A 27,401-nucleotide genomic window follows, 5' to 3' on the forward strand; every position below is an offset into this window, starting at 1 on the left:
AGAATTAATTACATCTGATTACAAAGTGACACATTACTAATAATCAATATCCATCCGAACTTTTTATATTGGTAGGAATTTTACATTTTTACTCCAACAAATTGATCGATATTGTTGATATGTCAAAATTCTATTGGGTAAGGACTTACTAATATTGCCACGTTGATATTGCTAACTTTCACGTTTCACCCTTATTAACTTTTGAATTATCAAATTTAGAAGAGAAATTTACTTTGTTTTCTCTCCCAAGAATCACGTGGTATGAATGTGCGAGTGGGCATTAATATTCTTGGTCATGAAATCCATGCACAAAGAGAATAACTCACTTAAAATCTTGTCCCCTACCCTAATCTTTTTATATATAAAACACCCCCTCCACCATTACTAAACTACAACTCACAAACCAATATTTTTCAATTCTCTCTCAAATAACATCACCGGAAAACCAAGAAACTCGCCGGAGATCCACTAGTTCCGTTGATTTAACCACATACACATTGACACTTCTTTTTTTAGTTTGAACTCTTAAAATGGATCAAAAGAAAAGCACTTTGAATCTTTTTGAGGATATTGATTTTACAACCGAGCTCCGATTAGGCTTGCCCGGAACCGACGACCAACCCGATATAAAGACGAGTCTTTCCGGTACCAAAAGAAGCTCATCGGAAATCGGATCAAGTATTTCCACAGATGAAAATGAATCCACATTTTCACCACCCTCCAAGTAAGTTACAAATTCCATGCAAACCCCTTCTTTATCATTTTAATTGTTTAAATTTGACTTTTCAAGTCTTCTGCTTTTAATTTTGACTGTAAATATATTTTGTTTGTATTATAATAAAACTTATAATTGGGACGGAAGGTGTAATATATTTTCAAAATATTTTTTTCATGCCGTTCTAAAACAATATATTTCAAATTTTGATATCACCCATGTCAAATATAACTATAAGCTAGATTATTTAGCAATAAAACTTATGTGAATTTTTGTAATTGGTTTCAGGGAACAAGTTGTGGGGTGGCCACCGGTGAGATCATACCGAAAAAACGTACTTCAAGGGAAGAAAATGGATATGGGTTTAGGAATATATGTGAAAGTTAGCATGGATGGGGCTCCATATTTGAGGAAAATGGACCTCAAAATGTACAAAAGTTATGAAGAACTAATGAATGGTTTGCAAGAAATGTTTAAATGCAAAATAGGATTGTACTCAGAAAGAGAAGGATACAATGGCTCACAACATGCACCAACCTATGAAGATAAAGATGGAGATTGGATGCTTGTTGGAGATGTACCATGGGACATGTTTATTAACTCTTGCAAAAGACTAAGGATTATGAAGAGTTGTGAAGCTAGAGGGCTTGGTGCATGATTATTAATTGTTTATATATATAAATCATGAATTAACCAAACATTTATATATATGGTTAATTCTTTACAAATATATACATATATATAAGAAAGAGGGTTTTTCGATCGGTCTCTGAAGAAAAACTTGAGAAACCAGATCGATCTTTCAAGGTTTTGGAATTTTTACTAAAGAAAAAACTATACATATTAATTTGTTTGTGTTCTGATCCTTGTAACAATGATCATGTAACAATTTTTTTTTATACCCTATTGTTTTTTTGATGTTTAATGAAAGTAAATATTTATACACATGAGATTAACTATATTTTGTGTGTGTGTTTGGATTATATTTTCTTTCTTTTGTGTTCAAAATATTAGTTGTTGATAGTATGTAAACTACTATTCGATCGATTCATTAAGATCATGACTAGATGTCTAGATCTGGAGATTTTTTGGGAATTAAAGAAACTTGGTGTAAAAGTTATTTGGATGTGTTGTATTGTATGTAGACATAATCATGTGGCAATTTGAATTTGACTTTTCTTTTATAATGGTTAATATAAGTGCCTAGTCTTAGCTTTGTAACATGTCGGTTGATTATAAGCTTAATGACACTACATCAAAAATATCTTAATTCTATAAAATGCATAAAGTTCAACCAAAATGTATTCAAGATTATAAATATAGTGTATACTATACATCCATATCCATAACCCATGAGTCTAAAATAATATAACATATTTTAACAATTTAAAAGGATATGACTTTTATTTCTGTATAATGACAAGCCATGATCCGTAGAGGCGTAGATTAATTTTTTTAACCCTCACCGCCAGCTATATGTTTTAATGTGAAAAGCTTTTGGTGGTATATAATGTAAAAAATGAGGGTGCGGATTGCACCTCGTTTAAAAAAATCATACGTTTTAGACTTTTAGCCCTAAAGTATATATGGGTCCCTTTTCCTTTTGATAAGACATGTATATTCGGCTATACATGGCATGTGGGCGTGGACAAGTGAAAGGACATATTCTTTTCTACATTTGTCCTTTGGAAGGTGCAAGTCTTAAGAGACAGAATTGATAGATTGATATTGGCATATAAGATTTAGGTTGGTCTTTGATCGAATCAAATGAATCTGATTCGGGTTTGGGTTCTAAAATATGAGCCACTAGAACCAACTTATATTCCACCCCAAACCAAATTATGATGTATCTAGTTAAGTTATCTCTTTAACATCATAAGCCTGATTATTCAAGCCCGTATTTTAACACTCATACCAATGCGGCAATGTCTTTTCGCCGAATTATTCAAACCCGTATTGTAACACTCACACCAATGCTTAACGTAAAGGTCATAACCACAAACTTCGTTCGTGCTTTCGTTTACAAAATAAACTTAACAATATAGGGTAAAGCTTGAATTTACAAACTGGAGTTGCGAGCTGTTATCAAATTCCAGTAATATATAATATATTCATCATTTCACTCCAGATATTTATATCGAAAAAACAATAATCATTCCAAGCCAGCGTCAAATGGAAATGGTAATCATCTCACACACTTCGAAAATTGACCAACTGCTTCAAAATCATCTGGAACTTGAAAAGGATAGGCCAAGCTATAATGCATTGATATTTTTACCGAATAATCGTATTGTCAATTTATACTTATATATATACAAATGATAGATAGGCCTAGCTATAATGCATTGATATTAAAATAGAATCTGGAGAAAGAAAGATACCTAACCATCAAAAACATTGCATACTAGAGTAAACCAAAACCATTTCAGAACTTACTCCATAGATCATATATAATCGAACTTTAATGGTGGCGAGAAAGAGAAGTTAGTAAGGCGTCAAGTTATCTCCGAACATGGAACTTGAGCGCATATTAGCATTTTGATTGTGAAAAGATTCCCTTCGTGAATCTAATACTGATAACTGAGATTCAACCCAAGACGGATTGTACCTTCCTTCGACCCATAGAGCTTCACCGGTATCTTTATGCTTGAAATCTGGATGCTTTGGGCTCTTCTGCACAATTATAACAAAATGGCATAAAACTTTCTAGTTCTTACAAGGCATTTCATTAGGTCTTCAGTAGAGGTGGCAAAATGAGGAGGTAGAGTCAAAACAAGTGTGGGTCGGAACAAACAGCTTTCAATACAGGTCAGAACTGGCCGGGTCAGGTTGGGTTGAGTGGCAAACACTTTTACTTACACTTTTCATTTTACAATAATAAATAATTACTACGTCATACATAATTGAACATACCCCATTATGTATGTTAAACATACAAATGTTTTAATAAAATGATTTAGAAGGTTGGGATGCATTAAAAATCAATAGTTTCAGTCCTTCGAACCAGTTCTTACGACTATTTTTTTGAGTTGACCCATTTGAACAGATAAGTTAAATCAGCCGATTTATAAGTTACTGGGCAAGTGTGCCAACTCTAATTGACTATGCAAATCATCATCATTGGTAATATCATCCCAGTTATCTAAATGGGTCATATTGGGTTATAACTCACTTCTAAAGCGTGTGGTAAAACCTATAAAAGGAAAGGAGACGCGTTAAATGGTTTAAAGTCGTCCAAATTCCAAAGCATATCTAAAGGCTTACAACCTTTTAAGTCAAATTATTCCATAGATCAGTATTAGTTTTTTTCAAAGTTTTTGTAAGCATATTTGATAGATTGATTCGCTATTAATTAAAAAATAGGAAAAGTGTTTGCATCAACTCAATCTCAACCATTTCACCCGCACAACGAAATTTAGCTCACATAGACTCGATTGGTAAATTATATTAAAGAAAATAGAAAACAAACAAGAGTAAATTTTTAAAAGTCACCCAAAACTTACCCATATATAATTGGAAGTTACAACCTCTTCATTTTTTTTATACAAACAGATTATCATTTTGTCTTTACAGTTTACCTAATCATATTCGATACATCAGTTATTTAGGGGCAGAAAGTGTTGGCATGTCAACTCAACCCATATTGACCCACTAAAAAACTATTCATTTTGCCACCACTGGAAATCCTGAACACATTTTGACCAGCTAAAAAACCCACCCAGTCAGTCCTTTCAGCCACCCATAATTACTATGGTGTGTGAAGAAGCAAATATGTGATAGTGACTCTCATATGTGTGTACCTTGTTCTTCCTATTATCCCACCATTCATCAGGATTAGCAAAATATGCTTGCCATAGTTCCTCTATGGATCCTGTGGTATTTGCATTATAATTTTGCTTTCTACCTGCACCAAAAAAGTATACAAAAGAATGAGATATATGTAGGACCAGACTGCAAAATCAGTTCTCGATAAATAATGATTAAATGTCTAATTTTAAAATTGTCTTTGTTCTAATTTTCACTTAAAAATTAAAAGACATGCAGAAAATTGCGACATTGTCCATATTGAAGGGTTTCATCTTTGGACCATTCCCCATTTATCACATCAGTGACGTGGGGGTAATCATGGCCAACAATCAACCAGATCATGACCTAAGGTAATATTGGATGAATCAGCTCATGGTCGTTTTACCAGCTATGTCACATTTTGGAAGGGTGTTTGATGATCCTAACAGCATTCAAAGATTCAGATGGCTTAGTAACACATTACTTACCATCTTATCTGCGTTCAGTAAACATGCCAGATGCACGTGTTGTGATTGTAGTAGTGGTAGAAGATACCTAAAGACTAGAGCCTCGTGCACCATGGGGCATTGATGTGCCTCAGGTGCTTACTTTTCACAATTATGTGCAGACTATGCTTCGTTTGTTGATTGGATGATTTCAATAGTGTTTGTTCATCTTGTTTTATTTTGTCTAGTGTAAGATTTATGAATTCTCATTATGAATAAACGCTTTTCAATTGTAAAAATACAGATGTTGATGTTGTGAAATGAGATATAGCCACCTCTACTTTACCTTGAAATCTTCATTACCTTTACAGATCATTAATATTGGTCTTTGGAGTGATTATATTACCTTTTAGTCTTGGTGGATTCATTTCCTAAATTTCATATTTGTTTTGTTGTAAAACGTGTCCCAAAAGCTTTACAATCGTCTTTAGCTTTTCGATTTCGCATCAATTAGAAAACATTGAATATGTCAACTAAGGCCCCTAAAGTTTTCTTATTTATCATGGTTAAAGGGTATTTTAGACATGTCCAAGCACCTGTGATACCATTTGCACACTCATAAAACACAACTTCAAGGCACTAAGATAGCATAACACACTTCAATGCGCTCCTGAAAATTACCAAGAAATAACTACGAATGTCTTGTAACGCTATTTATCTAGTCCCAAGTAGAAAGTTGAGTGAAAAGATTTGGCTGTTATTCAAATATCTATAAAGCATGGAATTTCGTGACCCTAAAAAAAAGGCAATGTTATAGACATTTATCGGTGCTGTAAATAACGGCCTTAACGGCCGTTATAACGGTAATGGAGATCCACCGTTACGTTAAGGGGCTTGGAGGGTAAATGTCAAGGTCTGAGTCAATAAAGGTCAAATAACGGATTTAACGGCCGTTAAGGCCGTTATAACGGGATTTAACGGTCAAATAACGGAGCTTAACGGTCAAATAGCGGTCAAAAGACATCCTTTTGACTAATTTTGTTAGAAAATTGCTAATATGTATATTTTTTTATATAAATTCCTTTATATTGTATAGTCTCCGTTATAACGCTGTTATAACTCCGTGAAATGATATTTAACCTTAAAGGTAGTCGAGCGCCGAGTGACCACGAAACATTATTTACAACCTTGACATTTATGTATTATTGTAATTAAATATTTTTCCTTAATCATATTATCAATTTTTTTTTTAAAGGAAACCATACAAAAATTGTTTAGACAATCAAGTACCCAACTGGACCTGTTCCAACCTGACCAAAAAACCACCCGTTTTAGACCAAACCAGGACACCACCCAGCCAACCCACCCATTTTGCCACCTATAGTTATATGTTATCAAAATAATTGCCTGTTGTCGGGCTAGAGTTGGAATTGTAGTTGAAGCCTCCGTCATTAGATGCTGGTGGAAGCGGGGTTTTCTCAACAAAATTCAGCTGCTGAACAACTACCTGCCAGAATTTATAAAGTTGAAAACAGAATCTAATTAATTGAGATTTAAGATATAAAAGTTTAGCAAGAATTGAAAAGTTAAATGGGTTACAATGTAACCTTATAATAAGTTTGTTGCTTCCCATCATCACTGTCAACTGTATCTGCAACAAGACGGCCTGATACATATATTTGATTTCCTTTCTCGACATGCCGAGAAGCAATATGTGCCATCTCATCCCAAAACGTCAAGTTGATCCTGTAACCACCATAAGTGTCCCAATGGCGATTTAGAGCATACATACTTTAGTGTATAACAAAACAGAATGGGTCTGACACAATCAACAGTTAGCCCAAAATATAAGCCCACATGGGGCTCCACTCTAGAGCTAATTACTGATAAAGGGAGTAGCCCATAAACTTCTTGGTATCAGTTTCTTAGATATTCCCATTTGGAGTTGGGTTTGTACCCAACAGGGCCACCCACGAACACTTTTTATCCATGTTTTAGTTTTATTACATAATAACCATGTCAAATATAACTGAAACAATGCTCCAACTTTCTTATGAGAAACATAAAAGCAGTTCTATACATTTAAAAGAGTTTTAACCGACCAGTTTCCTATTATTAAATCTCTAACTTTGCAAAGTTTACCCGTTAGACAGAAAACATAACCCATGAAACCCTTTTGGGTAATTAGGTCAAATTGCAACTTCTTTCTGGACATGGTGCTTAAGTTCCACTATTTCGATATTTGTTCCTCTTGTGCAAACAAAAGAAAATCCTTTGTTTCTCCATATATTACCAGCTCACCTTCACCAGTGACCAAGATTTCATGAAGAGTTTTATGCACCAAAACATAACTTTAACCAAATTGGCATGGTATATAATGAGCTACTTATTCTACTATTTGATATACCAAACTCCCATTCTGTAACTCATGTATAAAAGTATGGGTAAATTGTGATCTGGCACAACGTACAATAAATGGGTGAATGGATGAGGTTTTCCCTGTTCGGACTTTGGGCACCCAGAGGGATAGCATGTCTTTGACTCATGCATGGGCTAACAGGGGTATCTGTGTGACCATTTATGATCATTTCCCTGACCACCCCCAAGATGTTTAGCTAGAGAGGTTTGAGCCTAAACCTCTTGTGATAAAACAGGACGCCTAACCACCAATAGGCCACCTTGGTGGTAGTTAGGGACAACATACATTGTTAACTAAATAAAAGTTTCTAACCTCAAAAGATTAAAGGGTCAAGTATTTTTTGATATCTGCTATAATATGCATCCAGCTTTAAAACTTGCTTTTGTATGTAACTAACTTTCTTTATTTTGATTTATGTATTAGAACTCTTATAACTTGTAAATGACATGACAACTTATATGACCCACGTCAATAGAAAAAATATTACCAGTCAGTGACGGAACGAAGAAATTTTGGTTACTGATAGCATAAAACAAATTACGAGTTCGTTCATTTTACGGCTCGCTTCACACGTAATTAAAATTTTATGATTAACTTTTGTAACTTACAGTAACGAGCGGAACTTAAAGGGTAGCTTTGTTTAGTAACCGCAAGAACTAAAAGCAAAAAGATCACAAAACTCAAATAAACTAACATGAAATTTCTTTATTTAGGCGGTGAAAAACTACATAAGTAATACAGTAGTATATATTATTTGCGATTATTTTTTAACTAATCCAATTTGGTAATGGACTAATCCTGTTATTTTTGTTGCATGTCGGCATGTTGCCACCCATTTTAATCGGATGAGTAGCACAAATTAATCAGACCGGTAGCATTAACAAAAAACAAAAACCTTATATAATTTTATTGCATTTCACGGATCAAAATGAGGGGTAGCCTAGCCCTAATGGAGTTCGCCTATGATACCGTTCACCTAATACTTACAATAGCAAGGAATAGAAAGCCTAGTGGCAGTGCACACATAAGAAGGTGAAAGTACGATACACACGAAACACTGACAATTTGGTTGAATACCCATTTCACTAAATCAAGCAAACCTCAAGTCCAATTCCAAAATATCAACAAAAAATAAAACAAAATAGAATCCAAACCACTATCAAAACCCAAAATACAACACAATTCAAGACCAAAAGCAACAATAAAACATAAAACCACAAAAAAAAAATTATCAAGAAAACTCACCAAGTAGTATCAGTAGCCGATTTCCTAACCGCGAGACGACACGAAGCAACCACTTTCCCAGAACTTAACTGCTTCAACTCAACAGCATTACCAACATTCCCAATAAGTTGTACACAATTACATAATTCTTTTTTCCATTGAATCTCAGTGGGCCTTGGATACACTGGCCCATTATCCATTAAACCCTGTTCATACTCATACTGCTGCCCATTAAACCCATTATTATTATTATTGAAATTATTATTATAATCATATGATGAAGATTTTACATGAGCATTGTTTATATTCAAAGATAATCTTGATTTATACTTTTTATCTAAAGATGAAGCTGAGATTGAACGTGTAGATAAGAAATGGGTTGCGGGTCGGGCTGGGTTTAGGATTTTGGGGTTGTTTAAGGGTTTTGTGAAGAAGTTTTGGGTCAGGGTTGAAGCCATGCTTGAAAACTTTTTGTTTTTTGTGTTTGATGTTAAAGAAGATAAGGAGAGTGATTTTAGAGTCTTTATTGGTAACTTCGACATTTGGGTTTTTTAGTGTTATATGTTTTTTAGGGTTCGACACTCGGACATTACGGTTCATTTGGGATTTGACCCCACGTTGTCAAGTTTGCAAGGCAGCTGAGATGGTTGGGCCGGGCCGCATTGTCAATTAGTAGGTTGCATTGGGTCGGGTTCGGGTGACTTTGAAGTGAATAACGTTTTTTTGGTATAATACTATCTTATAAAATATTTTACCATTTTTTTTTTTAAGAAAACATGATTTGAACTACCCAAAATACTCATATTCCTTGTTCACTAATTTAAAAATCTCTACCTAATATATTTATAATAACCTTGAATCTCAACCACTCATTTTAATCTCTATCCTCCATAAATCATTTTATTTTTCTAATTCATTCAAAATCTTTTATCTCAAAAATCGTATAACGATAAATTATAAAAACTGTATGGGTGTTTTTAAAATTTCATGTTCTTTCATCAGAGATCTTATTCGATATACTTTCGACGAATTTTTAAATTCGAGGGAGGAGCCCATACAACTAAAGCATTTGGCTATCACACCCTATGACTTATCACCTCTTATAATCTATCACTCCACCATCTCAATGTCGCAACGCGCGGACACTATCTCTCGTTTGATTTATATGTATACCACGGGTTTTTTTACTTTGATGTAACTCATCTAATCAAATTTCTGTGATCATTTTGGTATGAATAATGATAAATTTAATTAAAATCCTAAAAATCAACCTAATGTCTTTAATACATTGTAAGTGTAATCTACTTATTTTCCTTTTAATTCTCCTTTTTTGTCATAGTCAAAATGTTTTCCAAAAAAATAACAAAAACATTGTTTTTCAATTTTCAACCGGACATAGAAAACACTTTAATTTTTATTGTTTTTCACTTTTCATTTTCAATTTTCTGAATTTTAAAAACCTCAATTTATTTTCCATTTTCTAGTTTTAAAACGTGTTTTTAAAATTTTGATTTGTTTTCTAAAGATAGAACTCTCATTTTTTTTAAAAAAATAGAAATAAAATACTAAAAAATAATTTTCCACAATAAAATACGCTTTAAAAATTCCAGGTTATTTCAAATTATTTGATATACATAAGCCCCTTTTATTTGATAGTTATGGAGTTTTTTTTTTCACATCTATTAATGACAATAGTTTTAGAGGTTTTTTTTTTTTTCCAAATAAGAGTTAAAGCTAGTTACATCCAAATAAATTATTTAACACAATAAGAGTTAACTGTTCAAAATTAAAAACTAAAGCTGTTAAAAAACTCTGTCAAACATGCCCTGATGTGCATGTAACAAAGTTGAAATAGTTCATAAGGTATAATCAAAAAGCAGGCGTCAAGTTACAAATGAAATACTTGAATGTATACACACGTACGACGGTACAATGCTTTGTCATTCGCACTGTCCGTCTTATGACATCATTCGATTATCCGATCGTACTGGCTCATTATATATCTTAAGTTGGCCACGTACGTACTGTCATCTCAGAATCAACATCGATAGCTAGCTTTTCGATCACATAATTTACAGCAACAACTACTTTTTGATAAGACCAAATGGATCACATACCAAGTGAACCACCGTGGTACAAGCACAGAGAATGCTGAATAAGGAGATAAGATGCCTGTTGAAATGAAAGCAATGCTAGCTGGAAATGCTAGCTTTCCAATCAGCATTATGTTTCATATGATGATATGATAATTGATAGTGTACCATTTCCCTAAAGCTTGCGGTAAAAACAAACCCTTTATTGGGCTTTTTTTTGGAGCCTTTGGGTAAGCAAGTATGTTACTCCTTTAGTAATCTTTAGAATCAAACAGTGTTCCAAAGCCTAACGTTCCATTACTTGCGATGCAACATTAGGCTGAGAGGCTTGATGATGTACCATCTCTCTAATAACTTTGGGATAATAATCTCTATTCTACCCTATGGAGGCTATTATGATCCAACCCAGATGTAGCCTCCGGACTTGAGCATGGTTGCTCTTGAGAGGCTCCGGATATAGCCTCCGGGCTGATCCATAGAGGCTCCTGACATAGCCTCCAGACCCTCCTTCATGGAGGATCCCAACAAAGCCTTCAGATTTGAACACTAGCCTAACGCTCCATTACTTGCGATACAACGCTAGGCTGGGAGGCTTGATGATGTACCATCTCCCTAATAGCTTTGGGATAATAATTTTTCTTTTACCCTATGGAGGCTACTAGGCTCCAGCCATACGTAGCCTCCGGACTCGAGCATGGTTGCTCCTTGGAGGCTCCAGACATAGCATCCGGATTGATCCATAGGGGTTCCTGACATAGCCTCCGGGCCCTCCTCCATAGAGGCTCTTGACATAGCTTCCGGACCCTCCTTCATAGAGGCTCCTGACATAGCCTCCGGACCCTCCTCCATAGAGGCTCCTGACATAGCCTCCAGACCCTCCTTCATTGAGGCTCCTGACATAGCCTCCAGACCATCCTCCTTGAGGTTCCTAACATAGCCTCCGGACCCTCCTCCATTGAGGCTCCTAAAACCTTCAGACCTGAGCATGACCTCATCTATGTTAAGTCATGGGCTTGATTTAGGCCCAAGCATGGAAAGCCCATGACCCAAAATCATCAAACCCTAGAATCCACTCCCTATAAATAAATTATAATGAGCACCAAGTGTAACACCCTATAATTTTAAAGTATTATAATAATGGTTATAATACTACTGTTACTATTATAAAATGATTATGTTATTATTTTAGAAATGGTAGGTAACTGTTTATATGCTAGATACCGTATTATGTAAAAGTCAGATATTTTAAGTACCGAGACCTATTTTGAAAGTGACGGGCATTTAAATTATTGAGATTAGAGGGACTAGGGGTGTAAATACCCGACTAATTTAATAAAAAACCGACTTATGGATATGTATATATCCATACACACGCATATAAATCAAGATATATTAATTAAAAAAAACACCTCCTGGAACTTCTAGAAAGAGAGAGAGAACGAGCAGGAGGGAGAGGAAGAAAGAATAGCAGGAACACGGCTGATTTCAAGTCTCAATCAATCTCTTTAATTCTATTTCAAGTGTTAATTGAATCTATAATCAAAGGTTAGTATGTGTTCTTGAATTATTAAATTAAAAGTTAGGGTTTTTAGTGATTTTTGATTAAAGTGATGGAATTAATCAAATTAGTTCAGGGGTTTTGCTATTATGATGTTGTTAAACATGAAGGTACCATTACTTTTGATTTTAAAGAAGATTTTTGAAAAAGGATGATTTTAGTTAGTGATTATGATTATGTAAAAGATGAAATTGAATAAAAGGTTGTTAATTCATGCTTTTAGTGGGTTGAACAAGTTCATTTAGATGTATTAATCCTAAATTGAAGATTAGTTTTGATAGAAATTTCATAAGTTGAATTATGATTATTGTTAGTAGCTAAATGGTGAAGTTTGACCTGAAAAGTCAAACTGATCAAATGAGTCCAACATGGATAAAGTGGTGTTAGGAAGTTGATTATGATGTTATTAACATAAATAAAGTAGGGTGGTGGTCAATGAATTGATAAAATGGACGATATATAAACTAGTAGTAATATGTGACCGTTTGACTATAAAAGTCAAACTGGTCTTGTTGAGTTATATGTGTTAAATTGATTAAGAAAAGTTTTTGATGTGTGTATATTGATAATTCTATGTGCTAATGTGTATAGGTGACAAGTTGGAAGCATTTTTGGTGATGATTGCTATTGTTCGTTAACGGTGAGTAATATGGGGATTAGACGGGTCACATGACCATAGACCCCGAGGTGTCATGTAGTCATGTGATAGTTACAGCTAGACTATATGACCCCGAGGTGTCATATAGTAATTGGATAGTTATGTTTGATAAGAGTTGTTTGCATCATAGGGATAATCTAGCTTTATCGCTAGATTCCAGTTGTTATGTGCTAAGTTGTTATGTGTTGCATATGCACGGATCCGTTGCAAGATAAGAGTTGTGAATCCCTATGTTTGCCATGGTTAAGATGTGATGTTAAGTTTGTTTGATGCTTATATTACTCACTAAGCTTTGTGCTTATTCCTTTAGTTGTTTTATTTTAATAGATGCAAATGATCGGGTGTTAAGAAAGATCAAAGAAAAGGAAAAAGAGGCAAGAAAGCTTAGTGTGGATTTACTTTGCTCATACATATTGTAAGTTTCTTAAATTGCCGAGTTGATGCATCACTTGAAGTAAATCGCCCATAAAAGAAAAGATTAACTAGTAATGCATCGTGGAGTCATTTTGTGGTTTATAAGAACTGATTGGGTTACAACCATGTTTTGTACCGACATATGGGCTTATGTTGTTATGTCATTTCTACAAAAGAATATGTATGATTATGGTCAAGATTGTGCACTTGTAGTTTGTTAGAAGATTGTGTTGTTTACCCGTTTTGTACCCTAGTTGGGTAAATGACCCATTCGGGTCGTCTCATGGGCTTAAAGGTTAATTTTAAGTCGAGTATGTCCTAAATATATAGTAAACATGATCTGCATATTTGTGGCAAAAGTGGTGGTCGTTAAATAAAAACTAGTTAGTCAAAGTATTGTTATGTCATATAATGTGTAGTTGACCCGTTTAGCCCATTTGAGTCCGAATTGTGGAACAAAAGGCTCAATCACGTCACATATAACATTTTATTATATTCTGGAAGTTTTGGTATTTTAAAGTTGAGTTTTGGTCATTTTTGGGGTCGTTGCCCAATTTGGAAAAAATGGAAAAAAATGACTTTTGGGTCAACTTTGGAGGCCTGTAATTCTGCAATGATTCAGTTCTGGGGAAAACGGCTTAGTGGGTTGGAAAGTAGACTCCAAGGGCTTCAAAACGGTATAAGATATGTCTAGGTTTGACCAAGGAAAAGTGGTTTAAAGTGGGTCGTAAAACAGCTAGCTGATGCTGATTTTTAACAGCATAGCAGTTGCTGAATTTTCAGCAACCAAAAGTGAGTCTGAGCAGTTTTTGAAGGGCTGTAACTATTTGTGTATAATGTTTTAGTTGAAACCAAAAACGGGTCTTTAAAGTACGGTTATAGCTCTTTCAAATGGTATAGTATTTGCGGAATATGGATGTGTTTAAGCGAGTCAAAACTGAGTCACAAAACAGCCCGTTGGAACAGTTTGCTAGTATTTTAATTGAACTTAAAATGGTCACAACTTTCAAACGGTAACTCGGTTTTTGACGAATGAGCTGTCTACGGAAAGGGGAAGAAGTCTACCTTCTAATGGTCCTTGTTTTAAAGTCTATATCTGATTTATATATAACTTATAAGTTGTTGAAAGACTGCAGCTAGGGTAGATTGACTATTTTTAGTTTGTTCAAGAGTCTGGGATCTAGTGTACACACATGTATTCATAAGAACATATATGTTTATGTTGTTAAACAATGTTTTTATAATGAAAAAAAAAAAAAAGTTGGGCGTTTCACCAAGCTAGGGGACTTCTCTCTCTTCCCTTTCGCTATTCTCTCTCACACAATCCTTAGCCTACTTCAGCTTATGGCGTCACATCTTGTTGTCACCAATTGGGAACCGCCAACCGAAGTAGCAACAATCTAATCTTCCCTAAATACGTCTTATAGATCTAGGATTCACTTCTAATACCTAAGTGTAGAAATATGCTTAAACAATAATCATAATTATTTGCGGCTCGTGAGAAAATCAACATTGCTGTAACAAAGTTTAAAATTAAAGCCACCAAGGAGATTCCCGTACGTTTTTTGTTTTCTGGGGTAAACACGCTCATCTGAGATATTGTCTGCATTAATATTCCCATAACTCCTACAAAGATGGCATATAACCGCTCTTTCAACAACCTAAAATAACCAGCATGCATGTATGGTCAATATATAGTTCATTCATGATCATATATAGTAATTTATTAATTAAACATTAATACCAGAGTTATAAAAAGGAGGAATGCTTAACAACGAAACGGTTTTTTTTATATTTATTTATCTATTTAATGAAGACTGCAGCTAACAATGAAACATTTTATACAAAATGAAAAAAACCAGAGTTATAAAAAGGAGGAATGCATGCTTAACAACGAAACGTTTTTTATTGGTATAAAACGTTTTTATACAATGAAACGTTTTATACAAAATGAAAGTTTAATTAAGGAAAATGATTTATCCTCTTAACAAATTAGCCTAAAAATCATTCTAATAACTTTAGATGGTGACATGTGGATATAACTAATTGTCTTTCCTAATCTTACCCCCTGATTTTCTATATGTCACAATTTTATTAATTAGGAGGATTTTTAGGTTAATTTGTTAGGATGATTGATCATTACCCTTAATAGAATCGTGACATGTGGAAAATCAGGGGGTAAGATTAGGAAAGAGAATTAGTGGTATCCACATGTCACCATCTAAAGTTATTAGAATGATATTTAGGCTAATTTGTTAGGAGGGTAAATCATTTTCCTAGAAAGATACTAGAAAGTTTTTGAATATTCGGGTGAATGATTTGTACATTGTAGGGTATTATATATTCATGTGAAATATAGATACGTACGTACGAACAAAATGTGGAGTTTTGTGATTTGTAACTATGTAAACAAATGAAATGAGGAATATTTATTCATCCCTGTAGGGTATTATATATTCCTAGCTCTGTTAGTTTTTGAGTTTTATTCATCCCTGTGGTTTGAATTCCATTAAAAACCACTCATCCCTGTCATGCAAGTCATGTGAGGGGCCCTTTTGTCTTTTTGCCCATTTCATCCCTTCCTTTCAAAACCCAGAAATATATTCACACACACACAGTGGAAAGAATCATCATCATAAATATATCATCAGATCAATTGATGTCAGGAAACGAAAAAGAGATGTTGAGAAAAAATAGATCGCTAGATCGATTTGGGAGAAGGAATATTTAGCAGAAGCATCATCAATCGATCGAAACGATGTTTCCTGGGTTTTGGTTTGAATAAGATTTTGGGTTAATTGCTTTTCGGTGAATGGACGATTTGGAAATCAACCGGATTTCCCATCGCCGCCGGACCACCATAGCCTGAATTCCCCATCGTCGCCACACTGCCATTTCCAGATCTCCTCATCGCTGCTGCCAAATAGAGGTAAATTCCATCTTTACTACAAGTGGCAGTTGGCCAATGATTTCAAATGTCAAAAATCCAGAAGAATGCGAAGCTTTTTGAGATGGTGATTTTCTTTAAAAAAAAATTTCACACAGTTTTGTATTTAGTGTGTGTTTATATGTTTGTGTATCTATATAACTTTATAGTTGCAAAAGTATTATATGTATTTGGTGGATGTTTTTATGTGTGAAAAATCAATACGTGATCAAGTGATATATTTATATACCAGAAGTGTATATGTTTTTGGTTTTTAGTGTATGTGTTTATGTATGTGTATCTATATACTATCATAGTTGCAGAAGTGTTGAAATATATAATATGATGATTGGAGCGAAAATTAAGAAAAGGGATATATATATTAAGAAATTATATATATATATGTATTTATTTTTAGATATGGGTATTTTGATTATGGTGTTTGAAGCTAGGTATATTGGAATTTATAAGAACATGGCTGAAGTTAACACTGCATTCTTTAGTTATTTTTTTAAAAGAAAAAAAAGGGAACTCATCTTCTTGCATTCTTGAGTTTTTTCTTTTACAAGAAAAGAAAGTGTAAAAAAAGGAAAATTGATGGTTTTTGCATTAGATACTTTCTGGCTATTATTGGCCCGATTTGAATGGAAAAATTTTTTCCCTATCTTTTCTTCCCCTATCAAATCTAATCCTTTCTTTTATTTGAATAAAAACTCCAGAATACAGTCTGAGGGTGGTGTTTGAAGGTTGAAGAAGAACAAAGAATGGGGGCGGGTAAATTGACAAAAATTCCCATCAGGGACGAGTGTATTTAACGGAAGTCAGACTACAGGGATGAAAAAAACTCAAAAATTAACAGAGGGATGAAAAACCGTTTTTTAAAAAACTACAAGGATGAAATTTGCATTTAACCCATGTTTTTTTGTTATTTTCAGTGTGGAAAAAATTTTCCGATATTATCTGTGTTACTGGAAATACCAACCGATACGACTATCTTAGTTTAACTTTTATTTTTGATAAAAATCCTATAAAAATTGTTACAATTTAACGAAAATATAACTTTTAAAGTTCACAAATAACAAAAAATAACATTAAAGTATCAAAAAAAAATTTAAAAATAGAAAAAATGAAAATACCGGAGCGGTAATACCGAAAAATACCGGGAATACTGGAAATACCGGTCGGTATTGAATAATGAAAATACCAAAAAAATACCGGGCTTAAAATACCAGAGTACCTTCCGATACCGGTAATACTAGCAGAGATATATAACGGTATTTAAAACATTGGAGTGGATTAACTGGATTTGAAACAAAGAGTATTAGGGGGTTGAAGTGAAAACATGGAAAATGGTTGTATGAAAATGAAAAATAGTGGGTATCCGTCATAGACAACGTAAGCCTGACCAAAGTGAGTCGTGAGTGGGCAGCCTCGAATGTGCTACTGTTTCTGGAAAAATACAATCTAAAATGACTCAATATGTATAAAATATTACGAGTAGCAAATTTCTGACAGGGACTCGTGTTATATGAAATACTAGCAAATTTCTATAAACAATAATAATTAATGTTTTATATAAACAATATTAGCAACTTGTTGTGTCTAAGGAGCTGCTTTATATTTAGACTTATCATCTGAAGCACTAGTCTTAATCAGCGTTAGATCAGCAAAAAATCATTCAAGGACTAATCCTCTTAAATTGAAAAAACTCAACTCAACTCGACCATTTTTTTTTTTTTCAAATCCATACTTAGAAAAATTTTAGACAAAATAAGGTGAAAAACTCAAAATGATCAAATTCAAAATCTAACAAATTAGAACACCTTAATACGTTATAATAAACATTTCCTATAAGTTTCAGACCTTGAAAACATCGGATGAAGCTCGGAAAAATTTTGCTCGAGGACAGAGAAACTGCGGCCGCAAGCACGGTCGACCGTGCTTTGCATCCGTGCTCTCAGAAACTGAACACCAAAAAGGAAATACTGCAGACGCTGAGCACGGACAGCCGTGTCTGCGTCTGTACTCTTACTGCATACACCAAACATCAAATTTGACTATTAACTCAATTTGCGACCTTTTCCAACTCAAAACCAAACCTCATATTACAACATTTTTGAGCTCAAACAAGGATTTGACCCATTTACAAGCATAGTTATGATATTTATTTGAAACAACATCCATAACACAACCAAATGGGTCGTCTACCCAGTTGACAATTTAAACAAAACGACCATACTTACTCTTGAAACCATAAGATCCAAGATGACCATAATTCCAAAAATTTATCAAAAACAATTAGCAAAACATTAAAGAGTGTCAAGAGCCATAATGAGGTGGATATCTAAGTGTCTACACAAAATACCATTCTTCCATGAATGGCAATACCTCCAAGTCTTCCAAAGCAACTTCAACTTCAAATCAACAAATCCTTAGTTCCTTCTTCCGGAACCGCCTATAAAAAGAAACAACTAAAACGTAAGCGAACGCTTAGTGAATATACCTGCATACATCTATGGATACGAAGGAGGGCAAAGTACAAGGACTTTCACATGTAACCTATGACATCGTCATGTCACATTTACATATTCACCTTGCACACTAACAACACATATATGGATCCATACAAGCCAATCAATTACCACACATGGACTAACAACTTCAACATGGTGGTCTTTCCACACATGGACAATCAAACTTCAACATGGTGGTCAATTGACCCAACATAAACATAAAGGTATGCAAATATACTCACCTTCTCCGCAACTTCGAACAAACACTCGATAATATGTCAATGCACAAATACAAGTTTTCAACCTATCATCACATCATAATATGCATATAAGCTAATATTCACAATCTTGACTAACTCAACTTAGTCATTCTAACATTTCACTAGCATTCTTAACCTATAATCATCTTACTTTGTCATTGAGTTGCTTTTCTTTCACAAAATTGTTTATTGAATTCAATCCAACATCAACATCATCACTTTTATCTTCCAATAATTTAACTAGTAAAAATCATCACTTTCTTAAGATCAATATTTTCATCTCAACACACATATCTTAGTTAATTACATTAAGCAACTCAATAACAAACTAGAATGAATAAGAATTTGGGGAAAAACTATACATAAATCACTTTCTAGCAAAATCCCCAATTTTTGGTACTCCAAGAACCCTAATTTCAATAGAAAATAAAAATTAGGTTAAGAAATCAATACCTCTAAAATGGAAGATAAAAGATTAGGGTTTCCAAATCACAATTTCTTCCCCTTTTCTTCTTACTAAATTCAGCCACCACCACACCTCACAAACCCTTATTTTTCAATTTTTAATGATTAAAGATTATTATTATTATTATTATTATTATTATTATTATTATTATTATCCTTGAATTAGAAGGAATTACAATTTGATTTGATAGAAACAAGAAGAAGAAGGTTGGAGAGCTTGAAGAAATGATAGTGGAATGGTGAGTATGGAGGGAATGGTGTGGCTGGCAATCTAAGAAGATGCCACGACCCATCTCCAATTTTGGTGTGAAAATACCCACTATCCGCTAAAGTTCCAACTAAATTATCCCCATATTAAAAAATGAAATACTAGGAAATTAATTTAATGTCAAAACTATAAAAAAGGGGTTAATTTCTTTACCTTAAAAACTTTTGGGTGTTACATAAATCCAATCTTATACCCATGATTAATCTTGTACCTATCTTTTATTTAATTATAACTAAAAAAAACTTAAATCATTTGTCCTTGGGGAGACGAATAGGGAGGGATGAGTCTAAGGATTAATCCAACCCCGCATTGTACAAGGGAGGAGTTCTTGGACGAACCAAGGATGAAGGCATAAGCTACATCCAGGGACGGCCCAATAGTTATCTTGGGCTAGGCAATGGTTTAACCATATATCCAAGGCCCCCAAATATTTAAGATGTTGGGCTGAAAATGCTATTGGGCTTTTTTCTACACAAGTTTCTTCTCTATTTAATAGAAAATGATAAACAAAAATTCTTAGTTGCGTATAAGCACTATCTAAAATTTATATTTAACCTCAAATATGTCAACTAATTTGTTATAACATGTGTATATATAATATGTATGTATGCAATATGTATAAAGATATTAGTATGTATAAAAATTAAACCCAGTATCATGATGTAAAAGTTGTTCCAAAGTCTCTTGTCCTTTCCTCCGGTGAACATTTTTTTCTAAAGGAGTTGAATTTTTTTCTATTGAAACTACGTGAATGGTAAGCGATCTTATTATGATTTTAAATAAATAAGGTTATGATAAGCTTTTGCTAGTCCAAGCCCAGATAAAAGAGAAAAGTTTTTGTTAGAGACTTTAGATAAAGTCTGACTAAAGGTCACCAAAAACTTTGAGCCGACACTAGCTACATTCTAACTAATTTGCTACTTTTCTCCCATTTATTGTCTTTTGTTTAGTTTGCATCCTATTAAAACAATTTGTATGTAGCCTCTCGCTAAAATTTATATCAATAATGTCATCTTCAAAATAAAAAAATAAAATACAACGACAATAGTGGAGAAAGCGGTCGTTTTATTATAAATTTTGGGTAGTTACGTAATAAAATACCAGGATTTTCATTTCCTGTTATTATTTTCTTTTCTTTTTATAGTCCAATATTCGATTCGATCTGTTTTGCAAGCATCAATAATTACCCGTAAAACGGTAACTCCACTCAGTCATTGTGACTTCACCAAATTCCAAGTTTTCATTTTGGATAGAAAAAAATAAAAAATAAATAAGAAAACCCCAAATACTAGTAGTGAAGAAGAAGAAGAAGATGTACATGGCCATTACAACACCAAAAGCTTCTTCCTTTTTGCAATTTCAGTCTCAATTCAACAAACCCACTTCACCATTTTCTCCATCTTTCATTCCAATCAAATCATCATCTCCGATAATGGCGTCACTCTCTGTAGCTTCTTCAACTCTGGGCCTTTCTGAAACCTTCTCTAAATTGAAAAAAGAGGGCAAAGTAAGTATCTTTTTTTCCTTTCGGTTTTTACATCAACCCCATTTTTATGAATTTTCGTTGATATATATACATATACATACATACATGATACATACATATATATATATTTATGAGTTCCAGTCAGATGAGAACACTTTAAAGTAAAAACAAGTGGGAACACTCGAAAACTTCATTTTGATGCATCATGAATTTGTTAAAATTTATATAGGTTGTTTATATTTAATTATCTTTATATAACTGATTAACAAGACATTGATCCGTCAAAACTGAAAACAAAACATGTTTTGTTTTATGAAATTTAATTATTTCGAAAAAAAATGGAAATTTGCATCCATATATTAGTGCTTATTTGAGATGCAAATGCATCAGTTTTGATGTTCCTTCTTATTTTAGATTATTCTTGCTGGAATTTTTTTTATATATTTTTATTTTTTCTTATAAAGAGGGTTTATGTGTAAACCCTACACCCTAAAAAGTACTGTATATCGTGGATTTTATAAAATTTGCTTAATTTTTGTTAATGTAAGTTTTAGATTTATATATTGTAATGTGTTTTTGATGGATTAGGATTTCTATTTTGAAAATGCGGGGTTTGATTTTAATAATTTATTAGGCGATATCGAAAGCTAGTATTAGAAAGCTCTACTTTTGGTGGGTATCTCGACATTCATATGTTATTTTCTTGGGGGTAAGTGGTAACTTAGTTGTTGCCAGCTATTTTAAATTATTATTTTTGTTTCATTCACTCACGTGGTGAGTTTGTTTTGAGGGGAGAATGCTAGCAGCATGCTGTTGCTAGCTGCAACCATCATTGACAATCACGGGCTCTGCTCTGATGATGTTAGTTGAGTTAAGCGAATGCGGGATATTTCATTGGATTGAGTAGTGATACCCATAGTTCGGTTGGGAAATGTTCGATCAGTTGAGTATTTTGTCTAGTCAGAAGGAATCTGCTTGTTACAAAGTACAATGAGTGTTAGAGGTTGCTGTTGTTTATATTCTACTTGTTATGCGAAACTGCGTATAGTGCATGAGTATAGAATGTTTATGCCTTTGTGTCTGCTTAGTTCTTTGCATAGGTTGATGATGGAATGGTAGAATCATGTGTAGTTTGATTTTGTGTAGGTTATGTGCAGTAGGCTTAGGGGTATGTCCTTAGCTGAAAGGTATAACTGTGCAATGTTTTTTTGCGAACTAATAATAAAGATAACCCCCCCCCCCCCCCCCCCCCCCCCCCCGAAGAAAAAAAAAAAGGTAGATATTGTGAGGAGTTGTAAAATGGATAGAATGAAGAAGAATAGTTTCAGTGAGTGTAATGTCTACAAACTTATATACTAGTTAGGGGGTGTTTGGATGTGTGAATTCAAAGTGATTATTGCTACTTGAAGAATTAGAATTAGATAACCAGATTAGTTTACTCTGGAAAAGAGAAAAGAAAGAGTCTTTGGAATTTTGGATGCTCATCAGATTCGAAGTGATTATTGCTTTGAGACTCTAGCATGATGACATTACCCTACAATTAGAGTTTTAGGATCCTTTAAAGTTTTATATTACTGCATATGTCTTCTAAAAAAAAATTAAGATGATGTGCCTTACTTTTGTGAAGCCCACCCGGGCATGCGCTTTGCTCTTACCAAGACCCCTTTGAACTTTAGGGCAATTTGAACCTTTCACAACTGATAAGATCCCTGAAACTGGGTTTCCTGGGGGATTTGAGGCAGCCCCATTCTCACCTGCACAGACACAGAGAGCTTCTGCATCGCGAAGAACGGGATCAAAGTCAATTTGACTAACTCGTTGATGAGTTTTAGGAGGGTGTCAAAGTCCATCTGCTCCATATAATTTTGGCCCGATGTCTTTTGAAAATGGCGATGCATATGTAAAGATGGAGATGCTCACTGAGATAGTGGGTCCATAGAACCTCCCATAACCTCAATGTTTGCTCATATTCAAACTCCCTTTTAAATTTAATAAGAATCCAGCTGAAACAGAAAAAATAGTTCAGGCAGTCATTCTGCTTGAAGTAACTGCGTAATGGACTGTCCAGCAGTTCCACCAAACTTCGGGGATCTTATCAACAACCCTGGTCAAAATGGGTAATTTATGGAATGGATGGAGTTGGGTTGACCCAAACACATTTAATTCAATTTTCTTTGAATCAGTCGCGTAAGATATAATTACAAGAACTTTGTTGCCATTAGTTCATTAATAATCCAAGTTTTTGAATAAATTGAGTTAGGAGGTAGTATGGATTCAAATTCACTCAGTGAATTCGTCCCTTTTGACACGTTTTCTTACTAGAAAGCTTTAATATTTTTACCGCTTTGACCCTTAGAGAATAAACACAAAGTGAAATGACCATATTATAAGTAAATGGGTTGCAGTTGCAACCTCTAGGCATAACCATGTAGTTTTGAAGAGAGACCACTATACAACTTGAATGCATTTTTGAATTCATTAAATCAATCAATGCTCTTACAAGCTCTTCTATGTTCAAAGGTAGCATTCATACCATATATCACTGCCGGTGATCCTGACCTATCAACGACTGCAGAAGCATTGAAGGTGTTAGACTCTTGTGGATCTGATATCATTGAGTTGGGTGTTCCATATTCTGATCCATTGGCTGACGGGCCAGTCATCCAGGTTATTTAGAGAATTATAATCTATTGCTTAAGTCTTAAATATTCTTCTAGATCTGTTCTTAGTGCTCATACTTTTTTTCTGTTTGTTTGTAGGCTGCAGCCACACGAGCACTGGCAAGAGGGACCAATTTTGATGCAATTCTTAATATGTTGAACGAGGTAACCCTTATTTAACATGATCATTATTTCAAGAAATAAATATTGATCCTTGCTTCTCGTTATTTATTTAGTAGATATGTCATGAACTTATGATTAGAGGTGGGGATTTGATTAAATAAGTGTCGGTTGTTCAACGCATTACGTTTTGACTCATCATTTTTACCCCCTTTTTAATACTCTTTTCAGAAAGATTCCTTTTTTAGTAATTAAGGTGTTGTATTGTTTTCTTTTTTGAAAATCTAATTCTGTGTTTCTTATATTGAATGCCAAATAGGTGGTACCACAATTATCGTGTCCAATTGCTTTGTTCACATATTACAACCCGATTCTTAAGCGTGGAGTGGAGCAGTTCATGATTACTGTGAAAGAAGTTGGTGTACATGGTAACATTTAAAGCTAGATTATGTTTATTTTCAGTTCTATAGAGATACTGGTTAGTGGTTTCATGCTGATCTGAGTGGTTAAGTTAAAGGGGGTAGTTGATTAATTCAAAATGGATTGAATAGTTTAATAGTCCCTTTAAGTAAGTATACACAAGTATGAAATTTGTACAATCTTCTACATATTCTATTTATAAAATTAGTTCTTTGTTTTTTTTAAAATAGTTTTTGTCATTATTATACTCTATTCTCATAATATGCATGGCTGATAAATTTAAAAAAAATACTCTTTGAGTATTGAAGCATCAATCCAACCCATTTTGGCACGCCCATATTATCACCTATGTTTTGATAATTTAAGTTGTGATTTACTCCTCAAAATAGATTATCATATGGTGTCACCGATAAGTAGGTACTTAGTGTGAATATGCTTGTGACTCTGCAACTTGTCGAATACAGTCTTTAAATTAGTTTTCTTCTCCTCTAGCATGTCAGTTATTAGATTTTTCATGTAAAAAGCTGCATTTGAGTTTGTGTGTATTGTTAGGCCTTGTGGTTCCAGATGTGCCTCTTGAGGAAACTGAGATCTTGAGGCGTGAAGCTTCTAAGCATAAGATCGAGCTGGTAGGTTCATTTCTGCTTGTTGCCTATATGTTTTAGGCTTTTAGCATTCCGGTAAATCTTACTTGACGATTAACATCCATCTAATAAATTTACAGCTTTTGTCACGTGAAGCTGGTTCTGTTTCTTTTTAGTAATTAGCAAAGTATCATGTTAAGACTTAAGAATATATATATATATATATATATTTAAAGAGAATTTGGCTTTAGTCAATATATTTACAGCTTAAATAATCTTGTACAGGGGCGGACCTAGTGACCTACATTGTTTAATTTTGAAAACTTTTAAATGGTTTTTATTGTTAAGGAATTAATATTTTTGTCTTGTAGTGAATATACCCTTTATTTTCTTTGTGAGGTTAGCCATTAATAAGAATAAATTTCCGAATCTACTACTGATCTAGTGGTTGGGCACCATATGGTTTACTGAATCTTGTCATTTTTTTAAGGTACTGCTTACAACTCCCACTACTCCAAGAGAACGCATGAAAGCAATTGTTGAAGTCACAGAGGGATTTTTGTACCTTGTAAGGTTCTTCTATTTAGTTATATACCAAAAAATTACGGCTGTTCTTTTATATGGGTCAAAAAAGGTCAGGTAAGGGTATCCGGAAATAGTCTTTTCCTGAAAGTATGCTTTTTGTAAATAATAGGTGTACAAACATGATTGAAAAAAAGTGTACCAATTTCTATGATGATGTGTTCTTTTATTATATGATTTTTTGTAATATGATGTTGGAGGTTATATGTATTAAAAAGTACAGTTTGGGGTGGTAAATTGACCATGCATTAGTAGATATTGAGTTGAAATTGTCACTTTTCGTGTTCTTGATGGTCATTAGTACTCCCTTTTCCCATAGAAATTGTTGCATATGACCTAGCACATCATTCAAAAGAAATAGGGGAATCAGAACTTGTATATTTAAGGGACCACTTATGTAAATACTGAAAGACGGTTAAGGAATTAGCTATCAATCTCAGTTCATTTCAATGATATGAAATTGGCAGGCAAGTGATTTTAAGATCAGGAACAGAAAAAGGAAATTTTACAACTTTCATGGGATATAGTGAGTACTAACTGATGCAACAAAGTTTTTTAAAAGCGGAAGTACATGTATAAAGAGCTTGTTTTTTAACAACTTGAACTCATTGATTGGTTTACTAAATATTATATATAGGTCAGTTCTATTGGAGTAACAGGGGCTCGTGCTTCAGTGAGTGGGAAGGTTCAATCTCTTCTGCAGGAAATCAAAGCGGTTTGTTTTAAGACCCATCAACAATTTTTCATACCTAAATACATGTGATGTAGCTGTCTTTGCAAAAAAGTTAAAACATTTTTTCATACATAATAAAAGATAAAAACATGCGATATCATCTTATCTTGTTCCCTTGACAGGAATCGAGTAAGCCTGTAGCTGTTGGCTTTGGTATTTCAAAACCCGAGCATGTCAAACAAGTATGTCCTTGTTATATTTTAGATTTGGATAGTTCTTATATTACATGAAATCATAATGTTTGATTGTTAATCAAGCGCCTTAAAGTACCTTTGAATTGTGACAAAGGAAACATTGTTGCCTTAAATCAATATCGTAGTTTCTTTATAATGAATAATGATGACAACAGGAATGTAAGTTATAGAATAAAAAATTCACTGTAAAATGATTAAGTTTTAGAATAAAAATTTCACAGTAAAATGATTTTTTTTGTGTGTATAAAGACTCATTTTGGGGCAACATGTTAAATTCGGTGACTTTTTAGAGTGGACCGAAATGGGCAGGCTGGGTTGACCTGCCATGCTTTTTCAGTTTTTTGCCTATTTAGTTCAGCATAAAGTTAGAAATGTTAGTAAGATTACAAATACCGGTAATAAATCAATTTTTTCTTAAACATTTCGACCATTCTGATTTGTATCTTGTCGGCTAAATTTTTAAAATTTTGAACCCAACCTATGGGTTGTAGTTATGTATAATCACATTCCATACACATCATGGATATCAATAGTAATATGGTTCACCTTTAAAGTTTTCTACTACTCATCTTTGCCATTCATCTGACTTGTTTGACCTGATCTTCTGGTTGTTATAGGTGGCTGGATGGGGTGCCGATGGTGTTATTGTGGGCAGTGCTATGGTAAAAATATTAAGTGACGCAAAGTCCCCGGAGGAAGGACTAAAAGAACTAGCAGAATTTACGAAATCTCTTAAATCCGCATTGCTTTGATAGTACATTTACATGAATCTTGTAGTTTCAATGTCAAGAGGCGTGGTTCACATCTCAACACAATTTGTCAAATTTTGTTAGCATCTCTCTTTTGGAAATAAAAAATAGTAGTAATATTTATGAAA

The 27,401-nt window shown here is 33.8% G+C and overlaps 3 protein-coding genes and 2 long non-coding RNA genes across 5 annotated transcripts; 3 read left to right on the forward strand and 2 right to left on the reverse strand.

Annotated features, from left to right (window-relative positions):
- The first annotated feature begins 379 nt into the window (after positions 1-379).
- LOC122581676 (auxin-induced protein 22D-like) lies at positions 380-1,660 on the forward strand. The gene is made up of 2 exons (XM_043753927.1): positions 380-724; positions 1,004-1,660. The coding sequence occupies exons 1-2, from the start codon at positions 531-533 to the stop codon at positions 1,371-1,373; spliced, it is 564 nt and encodes a 187-aa protein (XP_043609862.1). The 5' UTR covers positions 380-530; the 3' UTR covers positions 1,374-1,660.
- Positions 1,661-2,959: 1,299 nt separating this feature from the next.
- On the reverse strand, positions 2,960-9,116 carry LOC122581776 (protein OSB2, chloroplastic-like). Its single transcript, XM_043754053.1, has 5 exons — positions 8,612-9,116; positions 6,555-6,693; positions 6,355-6,454; positions 4,516-4,619; positions 2,960-3,388 (listed from the first exon to the last, which is right to left on the reverse strand). Exons 1-5 carry the CDS (start codon positions 9,046-9,048, stop codon positions 3,200-3,202), a joined length of 969 nt encoding a protein of 322 aa, XP_043609988.1. The 5' UTR covers positions 9,049-9,116; the 3' UTR covers positions 2,960-3,199.
- Positions 9,117-12,065: 2,949 nt separating this feature from the next.
- LOC122582150 lies at positions 12,066-13,510 on the forward strand. Its single transcript, XR_006321123.1, has 3 exons — positions 12,066-12,228; positions 12,833-12,881; positions 13,227-13,510. It is a non-coding gene; the product is annotated as an uncharacterized LOC122582150 (long non-coding RNA).
- A 5,145-nt stretch (positions 13,511-18,655) lies between these two features.
- Positions 18,656-19,515, reverse strand: LOC122581044. Its single transcript, XR_006320960.1, has 3 exons — positions 19,466-19,515; positions 18,995-19,056; positions 18,656-18,694 (listed from the first exon to the last, which is right to left on the reverse strand). It is a non-coding gene; the product is annotated as an uncharacterized LOC122581044 (long non-coding RNA).
- A 1,452-nt stretch (positions 19,516-20,967) lies between these two features.
- Positions 20,968-27,401, forward strand: LOC122581289 (tryptophan synthase alpha chain-like). Its single transcript, XM_043753491.1, has 9 exons — positions 20,968-21,252; positions 23,752-23,898; positions 23,991-24,056; positions 24,331-24,439; positions 24,984-25,060; positions 25,506-25,583; positions 26,235-26,312; positions 26,453-26,512; positions 27,142-27,401. The coding sequence occupies exons 1-9, from the start codon at positions 21,058-21,060 to the stop codon at positions 27,274-27,276; spliced, it is 945 nt and encodes a 314-aa protein (XP_043609426.1). The 5' UTR covers positions 20,968-21,057; the 3' UTR covers positions 27,277-27,401.

The sequence above is a fragment of the Erigeron canadensis genome, chromosome 9, assembly GCF_010389155.1.
Source record: "Erigeron canadensis isolate Cc75 chromosome 9, C_canadensis_v1, whole genome shotgun sequence".
In the NCBI taxonomy this organism is placed as follows: domain Eukaryota; kingdom Viridiplantae; phylum Streptophyta; class Magnoliopsida; order Asterales; family Asteraceae; genus Erigeron; species Erigeron canadensis.

Coding starts and splice junctions, on each gene's coding strand:
- LOC122581676 (XM_043753927.1), top strand. CDS start 531: ATGGATCAAAAGAAAAGCACTTTGAATCTTTTTGAGGATATTGATTTT. Junction 725..1,003: donor ACATTTTCACCACCCTCCAA/GTAAGTTACAAA, acceptor AATTGGTTTCAG/GGAACAAGTTGTGGGGTGGC.
- LOC122581776 (XM_043754053.1), bottom strand. CDS start 9,048: ATGGCTTCAACCCTGACCCAAAACTTCTTCACAAAACCCTTAAACAAC. Junction 6,694..8,611: donor TCGGCTACTGATACTACTTG/GTGAGTTTTCTT, acceptor TGGTGGTTACAG/GATCAACTTGACGTTTTGGG. Junction 4,620..6,354: donor CAACTCTAGCCCGACAACAG/GCAATTATTTTG, acceptor TTTTTGGTGCAG/GTAGAAAGCAAAATTATAAT.
- LOC122581289 (XM_043753491.1), top strand. CDS start 21,058: ATGTACATGGCCATTACAACACCAAAAGCTTCTTCCTTTTTGCAATTT. Junction 23,899..23,990: donor CTGACGGGCCAGTCATCCAG/GTTATTTAGAGA, acceptor GTTTGTTTGTAG/GCTGCAGCCACACGAGCACT. Junction 26,513..27,141: donor AACCCGAGCATGTCAAACAA/GTATGTCCTTGT, acceptor TGGTTGTTATAG/GTGGCTGGATGGGGTGCCGA.